At 43.4% G+C, this 12,172-nt stretch overlaps 2 protein-coding genes across 3 annotated transcripts in view; one reads left to right on the forward strand and one right to left on the reverse strand.

Annotated features, from left to right (window-relative positions):
• Positions 1 to 492: 492 nt before the first annotated feature.
• LOC138201856 (somatostatin receptor type 2) lies at positions 493 to 1,666 on the reverse strand. The gene has a single exon (XM_069155363.1). It carries the CDS (start codon positions 1,664 to 1,666, stop codon positions 647 to 649), a length of 1,020 nt encoding a protein of 339 aa, XP_069011464.1. The 3' UTR covers positions 493 to 646.
• Positions 1,667 to 9,852: 8,186 nt separating this feature from the next.
• LOC138202276 (zinc transporter ZIP11-like) overlaps positions 9,853 to 12,172 on the forward strand; it is a 129,658-nt gene continuing 127,338 nt past the window's right edge. For both annotated transcript variants that reach the window (XM_069156155.1, XM_069156157.1), the window contains exons 1-2: positions 9,853 to 9,901; positions 11,153 to 11,270. In XM_069156155.1, the coding sequence (XP_069012256.1) occupies positions 11,163 to 11,270 (108 nt within the window). In that variant the 5' untranslated portion in view covers positions 9,853 to 9,901; positions 11,153 to 11,162. The remainder of the gene's footprint in view (positions 9,902 to 11,152; positions 11,271 to 12,172) is intronic.

Genomic DNA, 12,172 nt, shown 5'->3' on the forward strand with positions numbered 1-12,172 from the left:
ACCTTGGAAATCAACAATAGAGCCCCGAGTAATTCTTCTCCGGCAATGAAACAATGAGCCCGTCAAAGTGCTTTTAAGTGGAATTTACATTTCATGAAGGGCAAAACTTCCCTGTCTGAGGCAGAAGGAAGTATGTCAGGTGAGTTTTCCCCGAACTTTGAGCACCGTAAATTCGTCCCCCAAAGCTTTCTGCTCAAATTGGTTGAAATAGCAAATGTGCATGTACCAATGGTCACAAAGATTGCTGTAACACAGGTGCTGGTGTTGATCAAGTGATGGTCTTTGGAAATACTCACTCATGAAGGTCACAGTTTGCCCATGCTCCGCGCACATTCACGTGTTGCGCCTTGTTTATGCACAACAGGAGCAGTCTCAGAACATTTTGACCCACCTTTGTTGACAGTCACAAAGACAGCAAATTCAATCACGAAGGTAAAAACAGTCTCAAGGAAAATATGTACAGCTTTATTCTTGAAGAAAAAAATGCACCTTCAATGCATTCCAAGTTAAGAGGAGGCTACAAAAGAATTGATCAAATATCTAGGAACCATCAAACGAGTAAATAAGGTTAAATACGTTTTAAAAGTATCATGCAGTGCATTATTACAGGAAATTTAAAAAAATGGTAAGTCAGTTTTTCTTGTCTTTATGCCAGGACGGTGACATCCGGCACACCAGCGTCATTAAGGTCATACCGTTCAGTGTTGCACTGAATGCTGGGAGATGTCTTGGCGACAGGGCAGAGTAGAGTGCGGAAGTGCCTCCGGAAGGTGTCAGAGAGGCAGGCGTAGAGGATGGGGTTGGTGCAGCTCCACGAGTACGACAGCAGGACCACGAACTCAAAGGCTCTGGCGAAGGTCAGGACCAGGCCACTTTGGTACAGTGAGCAGAAGTTGAAGGTGTAGAACGGCAGCCAGCACATGCCGAACACAACCACCACCCCGACCACCATCTTGGTGACCTGTCGCTCCAGCCGGTGGCTCTCGTGGTTCGGCGTCGACGCTCGGATTCGCTGGGAGCGCAGGGTGAGCAGCAGCGCCGCGTAGGAGGCCATCATGACCGTGAACGGCAACGCGAAGCCCATGACGAAGGTGTAAGAGAGGATGCCGAGCCACCAGGCGTCGGAAACGAGGTCCGGTATGCACAGGCCTCGATCGGCCGTGAAGTGAAGCGCCATGGGGAGGATGGTGAGCAGGGAGAAGAGCCACAGGAACGCTGAGACGATCTTGGCGCAGCGCGGCGTTCTCCAGCGGGCAAAGCGAAGCGGCTCAGCGAGCGCCATGTAGCGGTCGATGCTCATCACCGTCAGACAGAAGACGCTGGTGAACTGGTTGATGCCGTCCAGCACCATGACCGCTTTGCACGCCACGTCGCCGAATATCCACTGGTTCAGGAAGTTCTGGCTCGCTATGAAGGGGAGACCGAACATGAAGAGTCCATCGGCCAGCGCCAGGTTGAAAATGTACACCGTCGTGGAAGATGACATTTTGTCCAACTTTAAAATGGCGACAATGACGAGGGAGTTCCCGGCGAGCCCCACGATGCACACCACCAGGTAGAGGACGGCCATGGTGATGCCAAAACCATCCATATTGTCCTCAAAGTAAAAATGGTCGTCGATGTAAGTCTGATTGAGGTCGGTCTCTAATAAAAATGGGGAACCCATTCTGCCGAATGAATGATCAAAAAAGAGGATAAAAAATATAAAATGACGCTCAGGACTGCGGCAGCTCAGCGGGCTCTTCCTCTGTGAAAATTCCTCTGCAAGCAGTGTGAAAGTCACCTCTTGACGCCCCGTCGCGGAGGTAAAAAGTACTTAGAGAGAGACGAGTAAACAGCTCTTCTGAAAAAAACAGAAAATCTCAGGTTTAAGAACAATCAGGCTTCAGCAACGTCGTCAACTTTCCCCATCCAGTCAATCGTAACTTCTTTTTACCTTCGGGCAAAATAATAATAATAAAAAAAACGGTAAAAGTTTACTCCTTTGTGGTGGAGGCAGCACGCTTCTCTCTGATACCCATGTGGCCCTTTCTCTCTCTTTCTCTCACTCTCACACACACACACACACACACACACACACACGAGTAAAACAGTGATGTACAGCACCGGGGAAAAGAGCAAGGCAGCAGCAGGCTCGGACGCTTGCCTGATCGCTCCTTCTCCCTGGGAGCCCTTTTATATCTCCTTTTCCCCCCTCAGTGTGCGAGGAGTGTGTCGGCTGCTGTGTGCGTGGGACAGCGCCTCACCACACACACACACACACACACACACACACACACACACACACACACACACACACACACACACACACACACACACACACACACACGCTTCCTCCCTGTTCATCAGTCTCCAAAGATTGTGATAAACTCCAGCTTGGCTCACGCCCCTCCTGATTGCTCCCCCAGCTCCTCGGCTGTAATGGTGTTTCCAAGGTAAAACCCGGCCCCATCTGCTACAATACTTTTGTTTCCATAACTTTTTTCTCCCTCCAGTCTTTCTTCTCTCTCTCCCTCCATTTCTGTTTACCTCAACCCCCCCCTGTCTCTGCTACCATCCATTTTGTCTCACCACACTCCACGCCTGGGCTCCCCTTCTTTTCTGCCTCCTGTGCTCCTTCACAGTTCAGTGTGTGTGTGTGTGTGTGTGTGTGTGTGTGTGTGTGAGGGGGGGAGTGGGGTGGGGAGAGGGGGTCATAGAAGTAACCCTAAACAAACACAGATAATAACACTATCTCATCACTCGGGGGGCCACCCACCTTCACAGCCCAGACTGAGCAAATCTGCCGACAGGAAAGAGAAGTCCGCTGTCTGTTTTTTCAGGGCTTTTGTTTTTTGACATTTGACATGGGATGCTGTTCTTTTCCTCCTTCGACTCCGTCCATCCTCCTCCGACCCTTCCACCTTGTTTTTCTTGCGACACAAAAGGAGGAGAAAGAGGAAGAAGGTGAATAGGAAAAAAGAGGAGAGGATGGGAGGGAAAGGTGGGGAAGAAGAAGAGGGAGGGAGGGAGGCGTGCACGAGCCATGACCTCCGTCCTGTTGCCGCTCCGACACGCATAGCTGGCATACCCCGGGACCGCCACCCCCCCCACCCCCCCTCACCGCCACCCCGCCCAGAAAAGTCCTCCGGCGTGTTCTGCTGCTGCTGCAAAAAACATCCGCAAGGCTCAATCAGAATTGGCTAATTTCTCAATTCATCACCTCGACCTTTATTCAGCGAATGCATCTAATTTCAAAGACACTTAATAACCAACCTCATTCATCCGACACCGCACATTTCTTTCGAGATTTCCCAAGACACACCGACTCCCCGGCTTTTTAACTGCTTCCAATTAACTGGAGAAAACTGCCTTTGTAGTCTAAACTCCTGATTAGGTTGTGTCTTAACTTCCTCCCCCCGGGGACTGCCACTTCACATGACGGAGGCCACCGCCGCACCCCACGACCTGACGCCCTCCGTGAAAAACATCACTTGAAACACGTTGTTTACGCAGTGCTATATTCAAGGAGACGTTCGACAGCTTGGTATTTCACCGGGCGGCATTTCACTGTGATGTTTCGACAGACGTGCCGGCATTCGTGTCCACGTGCTGCAGAGCGCACGAGCCGTGTGGAATCAAATGGATGTCAACTCCTCAGCGGCAGAACCCGAGGCTCAGGGCTACTTCGCTTATTTGTCAGAAAAAGAAACTTTAAAAAAAAAAAAGAAAAGAAAAATCTTCTGTTCTCAGGTTTTATTTTTCTCCAAGGACTTTCCTTTCTTCTCGCCATCTGACGTGATCATTGTGAGGTGACGAGAACAGATGTTTGCCTCCACTGTCAAATAGTTGTGGCTTTGAACAAGGTCATCCATTCTTGTGCTCACCTCGTTGTTTTAATACTTTAGAAATAGCGCTGGTTTACTGGTCTTCTGCAGCGGAGATCAAAGAAGCCTGAGATGACGATTTCACCCTGAAACTCCAAAAGGTCGCTTTCTTCTGTGTGCAACACGGTGAATGCGTTCCTGGTGACATGTGCCGTTATCCCCATATTGAACCAATTATTGCCCCCCCCCCCCTCTCTGACAGCAGCTTTTCACTGCCCCTTTGAGTGTACAGCGGAACGACTACAAACACTTCTGACTTCCAACCAGGGTCGAACCAAAAGAATCGACCGACCAATGTCACCGTAGCTACAAGGCCGATGGTTTTCGCAGTTTATTGCTCCATTCCTCAGTGTGTTTTTGTAGCGTTGGCTGAATTTGCCTTGCTAATATTTCTTTGATGCAATAGATTGTCTTTTTTTTTGTTTTTTTTGTCTGGTCTCAACATGCGGGTGATAATAAGCTAATTAATTTTTGCGCCCATTCAAGCCGTGACTGACAGTAATTGCTTGTGCCCACAAAGGTTAGCGCAGCTCAGGTCAAAGTTCAACTCATTTGAAGTTTTGTCTCACACCCGCGGAGCAGTCATGACGTCAACACGCCTTCAGACACAGAGCTCCTGAAGTCAGCATGCTCATGTGCCCACAATGGAAATGCTAACATGCTAATGTTTATCGGGTAATATATCTTAGTTTGCAGCGTTAGCGTGATTATTTGCTGACTCTAAATACAAAGCACAACTGAGGGTGATGGGTAACTAACAAATTTGGTCATCAACCAAAGTATTGAACAAATTGAATATTACACCTTATGATAGTGCGTTGGTGTATGAAAATAAGTCAGGGATCACCAACACATTAAGGGTTCATCCTCAAGGGACCAAGACCATTTGCAGCACATTTCACAATAATCCATCTAATAGCCTGTTAATGTGTTTCACTCAGAACCAAAAATGTCACCAAATAACTGAGCATTTTGACCTCATATTGTTCCCGAGAATAAACTTCAGAGGACAACCAAAATCACGATGTTGGGTCCTCAATGGAACTACATTATCTTAAGAAAATTTGAATGCAACGCATTCAGTTTTTGGCAAATTTTTTTATTGTAAACTGCTAACATCAATAATTTAATGATGCCAAAGGGGATAATTAAATCAGTGGAATTAATTCTCTGGACACAATTAATCTGCAAACTTTCATCGTAACCTATCCAATAGTTTCCGAGATACAGCATTAAAGTGGTGGAGCGACGGGCGGACAAACGTTCCACAGCGCCGGTTTGCCAGCGCTGCTAAAATGAAACAGAGACCATCTGCAGCTTGCATGCAATAATATAATCATTCCAACACAATGTGAATCAGTCAGTGTTATTGCAACTTTGACAAAACTGTTTCATAAGAGGGCATTTTCGGTAAAACATGTCACATATTGAATGGCATGCAACACCAAATAGTTTCAGCATACTTTGGAAGTGAGAGAAAGACAGAGAGAAAAAAAATCTGGAAACTCCATATGTTTCCACATTCTCTTGTTTATTGTTTGTTGGTATCCAGTTATTTTCATTGTCCTCCTGTTTCCCAGCACTGACTATAAACTCAGAATAGCTCATGCATGAGTAATATAAATCCGGATTTCTGGTATTACAACACATACATGTGAAATATTAAACAGAATAAATACATTATTATGTGTACTCTACACCTGTGCTTCATTAATAAGAGAGACAACGCTGCCATAATGTAATCTAAATATAACACTGGATGGATTTAACATGTCCAGAGTGGCATGTTAAAAGCTGTTCTCCCTAATAGTTCCAGATTTCATCAATTATTTTCAAACAAGGGACCTAATTCGAAAAAAAAGAATACATCATCACATACTTATTCATGTAAGAGTAAAAAGGTGAGAGTCCCTGTTTGGTGGTGTATTCTTGCTATTATCATGCAAATCTGCAGCATCATGTCACCTTGTGATATTTCCAATGCAGGCGTTTTGAAGTTTTATTAGCATAAAGCAGCGAGGATCGAACACATCAGAAGTAAACATTAGTATTTGATGTCACTTGCAATCAAAGAATGAGGGCTTCTTTCTTGAGCCGTCATTTTGCACAGATGTTCAATGATCCTGCCAGGACAGAAATCCATTGAAGGATGGGGAGAAGGATATTTAAACAGACAAAATAAAAGCTATGGAGACACAGAGGACATGTTGCATTTTGAGCCTGAAACCTGTTCTTACAAACATCAAAAAACTCACCGTCTTTCACCTATAAAACCATTTAAGAAGGATTGAGATAGTCTTTAACTGAAAAGGACGTTCTATAAATGTTTTTTTCATTTGATTTGTTGTACCTATTTGTATTTGTGAAAAGTATAGAAGTTATTGTGTTTGGATTTAATGCTGTAAATCTTCAATTTATAAATTAAATTCTCCCTTTCTGCTCTAGAAAATGTCCCTTTCATTGGAATCGGTTTTCCATTAAGTGATGTTAATGAGGAACTAAAAGTTCAACATGGCCGCCAGGCTTTATGAGAAAATGCAAATAGTGCATTCAGATAACTCACCGGTCCAATATGAGCATTTATTTCCAGGGTAAGATTTAGCAACCTGCATGTACAGAGTTGCAGCAGGGGTAACAATGTGGAGGGAGAAATGAATACACTGAAAATCCCTATTTGACTATATCATATTCCTCCTGTGAAGACTATTATTTCTCCAGAAGTTGAAGACTGTAAACTATGTTGTTGTGAATGTGAAAAGAGGAGGCTATTCCCAGAAAAACATGATGAGTCAACTTTCTGTGGAAACAGACGATTTAATGCTTTAAATACTTGAACTCCCACGTTGGCTGTTGTCAGAAGACAAACTCCCAAACAAAGTCAGGTTGGCTGGTAGGTGAGTACCACACACAAAACAGTCAGACTGATGATTGAACCATTATTAATTCATATTACTGTCAGACGTGATACAACCTCAGTGCTGTGGCGCTTTCAGAGTAGTCAAGATTGGGAAATAGGAAATTCTGCAATAGGAGAAAGACTCGAAATTTGCCTGATCAGTTTGCAGGTCAAAGGTTGAGATTACCAGGAATTCCCGCTGAGAGATGACAGCAACAATCCTGGAAACGTATACGACTGGGAAGAGAAAAATTCCCCTGCATCATCCCCAGAATCTGTTCCTTGTCAAAGCAAAAAAATCCACACATGCACACACACGTGTACCCGAAAGTGGAGAAGCATTCAGATCCTTTGCTCAAGTCACCACAGTGTTAAAAAAAAAAAAAACCTCTCCATTACAAGTAAATGTCAAGCATCAAAAATGTTACTGCAGTGGAAACATTATTAGTGACAAAATGTACTTAAAGTACAGAAAAATACAACTTCTCTAAACTTATGACTCATTAAAGGTTTTCTAGGAGTAACACTTTAATATTGTAATTGATTGAGGTGTTGCTAAATTCCTATTTTCTACAGTGTATATACTGCAGGGTAGTTTAATCTCAGACTGGATATCACCACTGATTTTCCAAATTGATTCAATTCCGATTTAATTCGGTTTACTATCCATTTGGTTAGGAATATTATGGTTACAATACCAATTTTGCTTGGATATGAAACAGAACTGATTCTGTAAATTGTATAAGCAATCCTTTAACATAGTGCATTATTAAAAATATCAATGTTTACATTGAAAATAGACCACAAAGAAGTTACAGGAATGCATTTTTTTTATTGAACACCAACAAGTTCCAATCCAACATATAAACTATTCATACATATCTTCAAGGATCAAGGATAACTTTATTTTCCCTGAGGGGGAAATTTGTTGTGCAGTCGGCAGTTATAATACACCAATTCACACAGTCAGCAGTAAAAGAAGGATAAAAGAAATATACATGCAATAAAGAAATCTGAAGAATAAATATAAGAACAAGACAATATATAAAGCATAAAAAAGACAGTTAATTAAAATTATTTCAAAAGCCAATGGCAGCTGGGACAAAGGAGTTCTTCAGCCTGTTTGTCTTCTTCAATGTGTTGTTAACAAAACCTTTGACGTTTTATGACGAGGCAGGCAAATAATACAGCCGTCCTCCTTCATCCTCTCCCACCAGACAGTAGCAGCGGCACATGGAAACACTTCATACGCAACACAACAGTCGCCTGCCTGCTCACCTGCACACGGGCAAGCAGCTGAGCTCCTCTTCTTGGTCTGAGTGGCCCTATTTATAAATCCTCCGTGTATCCTTGTGACGGAAATCGAAGCAAATTGTACGAATTATTGCGTTTGCTGAAGAATTTCCCATCAAGTTCAGAGTAGAGCCTACAAAAGATTAAAAATTACTTTCAAAGCATCTCAACCATTAAGAGAGTTCTTCAGGTGAAAAACCTTTAAGAGCATTGAGGACTTTTACGAGGACAAAATTGCAAAAGTACAACAAGGAATAAGAAATATTCTTCAAATGCAGAATGAAAGTGAATTATTGGAACGCTACAGACGATATCAGGGGTGATGTTCATGGTTGAGCTCACGTGCGCTTACATTTCCCACTCAATACAGCAATAACACCATGAAATTGATCACAGCACGGAGACAGTGCAGCAGTGATGACTCGGGTTTGTCTTGACCTCCATCAGTACGGATCACAAAAACAGTTACAACGCTTTCAATCTTATTTTTGGACGCATTTCATTTCATTTCATTTCCACTGGATGTCACTGTCCATTCTGTGCCCATTATTACAAAAGTGAATTTTTTGGGCCAATCACATCTTTAAAAGGTTGCGTCATACGTAATGTACAGGATCGACCTATGTGAACAGGGTCAACCACACTTCCTCACTAAGATAAAAGTTTCTGAGTTGCTCTGAGAAGTTTAAAAAAAAAAAAAAAAAATCACTCTTAAGCTAAGATTCCTTTCTAGAAATTAGGAGCTCTCCGAGAGAAGTCTCCGAATATTTGTTGGTACGGCCCAATCGGCCTCGCTTTCGACGGCGTCGGGGGCGTGACCGTTGGACCCGCCGTCGCTCTCCCCGTGGCTTCCGTGCAGATCTCGGAGGTGCGCAACGTCCGCCGCTGCCGATGCATCCAGTGGCTTTGATCTGCATCTGCAGTCTGCAGTCCTCACCTGGTGGAAGCTGGAAGGAATCAGTGGTTGGCCTCGCTAGACGGGCATCGCTGTCATAAACGTCCCCCTATTCTAGACCTCGCTCCCCACTGAATGACCCCAAAACCTCCACTTAAGTGACGCGCTCTGGGTGGCTAGCACGTGGTGGCCAGTGAAGGGCCTTCGCCCAGCCCGAGCCCACCACTCTGAACATGAGCATGGTGCAGTGACTTTGCAATGGTCGCCCTCCTGTGGGCCTCAGTGGGAGGAAAGCTTAATTGGGAGGTATAATGTCTCTTAATTGTTGTCAATGCTGCAATAGAAACTTTTTTTTTTTTTTTTTTCCAGATTTTCCACTATTCATCCAGGCTTAATGTCTCAAGGGAAGTGCATGTGCATCCGCATTTGACCAATGGCAAATAGGATTTCTGCCCAATGACCGAAATGAATAAACAAATAGCATATATATATATATTTTAATTGGAGTGATATTAAATGGAAACATTACGCTAGTGTATAAGTACAAACCACAGGTGAGTCACATCAGCACCACTGAAAGTGTTGCATATATCTATAAAACTTCATGTTTTCTCCTTTAGAATTTGATCAGATCCTCAGGTTTAGAAATGTGACTGCAGATTCGTTTTGAATGTGAAATGTTTAATACAATATTCTTGCCCTTAAATAATGCCCAGAAAAAACAACAACAACAACAACAACAACAACCAGCTTTTCCCAGTCAACCTGAGTCTTTGTTTAACTTCTCACATCTTTAGGTTTTTAACCTCAGCAGACATCTGCCCCACTGCTTCCGCTGTCTATATAAATGGCCAATAGGCTGCGAGCAGAGGCGGAGCTTTCACTGTCATAGACACGTGTACCAGGAAGTAGGAAGTAAACACAGAGGAGCCGGAGTGCCACCAGAAGCAAGTGAGTAAACCTAAAACTATCATCAAAAATACGCGTTGGCGTAAACTGAGGACGCAAATAATGTCAGCCGAGTTCATTCGTGTTGTTTTGCAATACCGGAAATAGCGTTTGGGTGACATATAGCGTCAGTATTTCATAATGCAAAGCGAGCAAGAATTAAAAGTTTGTTCTCCAGCTGCCTGTGTGCTGCAGCTTGTGTGAGGTATGTAAGTGTCTGTGTTCATAACGGCGTGGACCGGTTGTACCAGACAGGGAAGCTTTAAGGAAGCAGTTTATTCAACGGACTTTGACTGAAAAAAAACAAACATCTCAGCTGTAAAAATAAATCATAATAAATCACCTGCCATTCAAAACCAAACGCAACCTTTGAACACACAAGAACTGTAATTCAATTCTCAAACTAATTCCTCATGTGTGACATGAATCAATACTTGTATGAGTTGCTGTGCATTATGAAATCTGCCTTCGGTGCTGCAGACAGAGGTAAATATTCCCAGACTTATTTATGTGCTCATGGAAATATCACTTGATGCCGTGAAAGCAGCTCCTACAGTTTACATCGGTAATTATTCCCAGGAGTCACAACTCGACAATATGTGTTGCAGGTGAACGTGTGTAGGGGCTGTCGGTCGAAGGCGCTCTGCAGTGACAGAAGAAATAAGACATCGTTCAAATAAGACGGATATCACAACAAATACCGAGAGCAAAGGTTCACATACTTTTTACCGCTCGCAGATCTTTAATATCGGTTCATTTTCCTCAGTAAACTCACTTTTCATTTAATAGAGTTCTTGTTTATCGATTTTCTTTCGAACTTGTGTAAAAAAAATAAAAAATCAGCATATTTATGGAATAAAAATCCCAAATTCGTGCACCACTTCACTCATTACACGTCGGACGTGAAGCGACAGCTGAAACCCGACAGGTTTGGTTCCAGAAATGCAAATAAGAAAGTCCAGGACATTAAAATCCTGAGCAAACAGGATCTGACTCCCGTTTGCTCCACGGCGTGCTGACACAAACGCAGCCGGTGACGTGAGGGCCTTTAATGCTCGCGTGTTGACTTAAGAGGAGGACGCTGATTGCGTTCACCCGTCTTCTGTTTGTTCCCTTGTCGATAATTGGGCATTAAAGACGTCTGCCACTTGAAGATGTGGCAGTTCGGGCGCTTCTGCGTGTCCAATTCGACCGCTTCTATAAGCTCAATGTGCCGTGGGATAACTTTGAGTTTGTGTGTTGTTGTTCGTCCAGGTGTGGCACCATGCTGGAAGGCTACAGCCCGATGACGCAGGCCCTGCTGGGGACTCTGTTCACCTGGGGTATGACCGCCGCCGGAGCCGCCCTGGTGTTTGTCTTCTCTAGCCGACAGGTACCGACCGAGCTCAAGTACTCGCTTTAGTCACTGTTTTAAAAGAAAGAGTTCGGAAATATTGAATAGAGAAAACTGATTGTACTCCCACAGCCAGCAAGTGTATCTTAATATAAAGACTGTAAGCAGATAAACAAATGTCTCGCCTGGCTCTGTCCAAAGGTAACAAAATCCTCCTGCCAGCGCCTCTAAAGCCCTCTGATTAGCATATTGTATCTCATTTCTTTAATCCAGACAAAAACAACAAACTGTGGGTTTTCAGGGGATATAAACTGGATTAATTCTGGGCTACTTATTTTTTCTACTTTGTTTAGTAGACGGGTTCGAGAGCAATTTAACTCAAAATGCACTTTTTTGAGTCTGTAACTTCATTACACTCTCAACAGATTCTAGTCCTGTTCTTTAATTTTCGTTACAACAGAAATACTTTTTCTTTTTCCATAAAAAAAAAAAAATCCAATAAATCAGTGAAGAAGCATTTGCTCTGTGAGCTGGTTCCCAGTGTTTCCGGTCCTAACGCTGAGCTCAGTAATTGTTTCCTTAATCAACAGTGATATCAATTCTCTCATTTAACCCTTCAACCTTCTTTCTTTCAATGTGACTGCTTTTCACGTTCAGGCATAGCTATAGGTGATTTCTATGTATTTGATATTTAAACACGGAATCAGTCAGATACTGAACATCACTAGTTGCAGTTACATACTTTTTCATTCAGATTGAAGATCAGGTCAGCTGTTGACATGGGATATAATCTGAGAAGGACTGTTATTTGCGTGCACTGTCCAATGTGACACGTGCAAAAGTGATGGATACGTCAAACTGCATGACAGTTCTTAGCCTTGGGAAATGATCAGATTCATTTTTAAGGAGAACTTTGCATGTAAAAAGCGTGCCTCATGTCC

The sequence above is a fragment of the Embiotoca jacksoni genome, unplaced genomic scaffold, assembly GCF_022577435.1.
Source record: "Embiotoca jacksoni isolate LCO1_2020_lvr unplaced genomic scaffold, fEmbJac1.0.p SCAF_20, whole genome shotgun sequence".
NCBI lineage: Eukaryota > Metazoa > Chordata > Actinopteri > Embiotocidae > Embiotoca > Embiotoca jacksoni.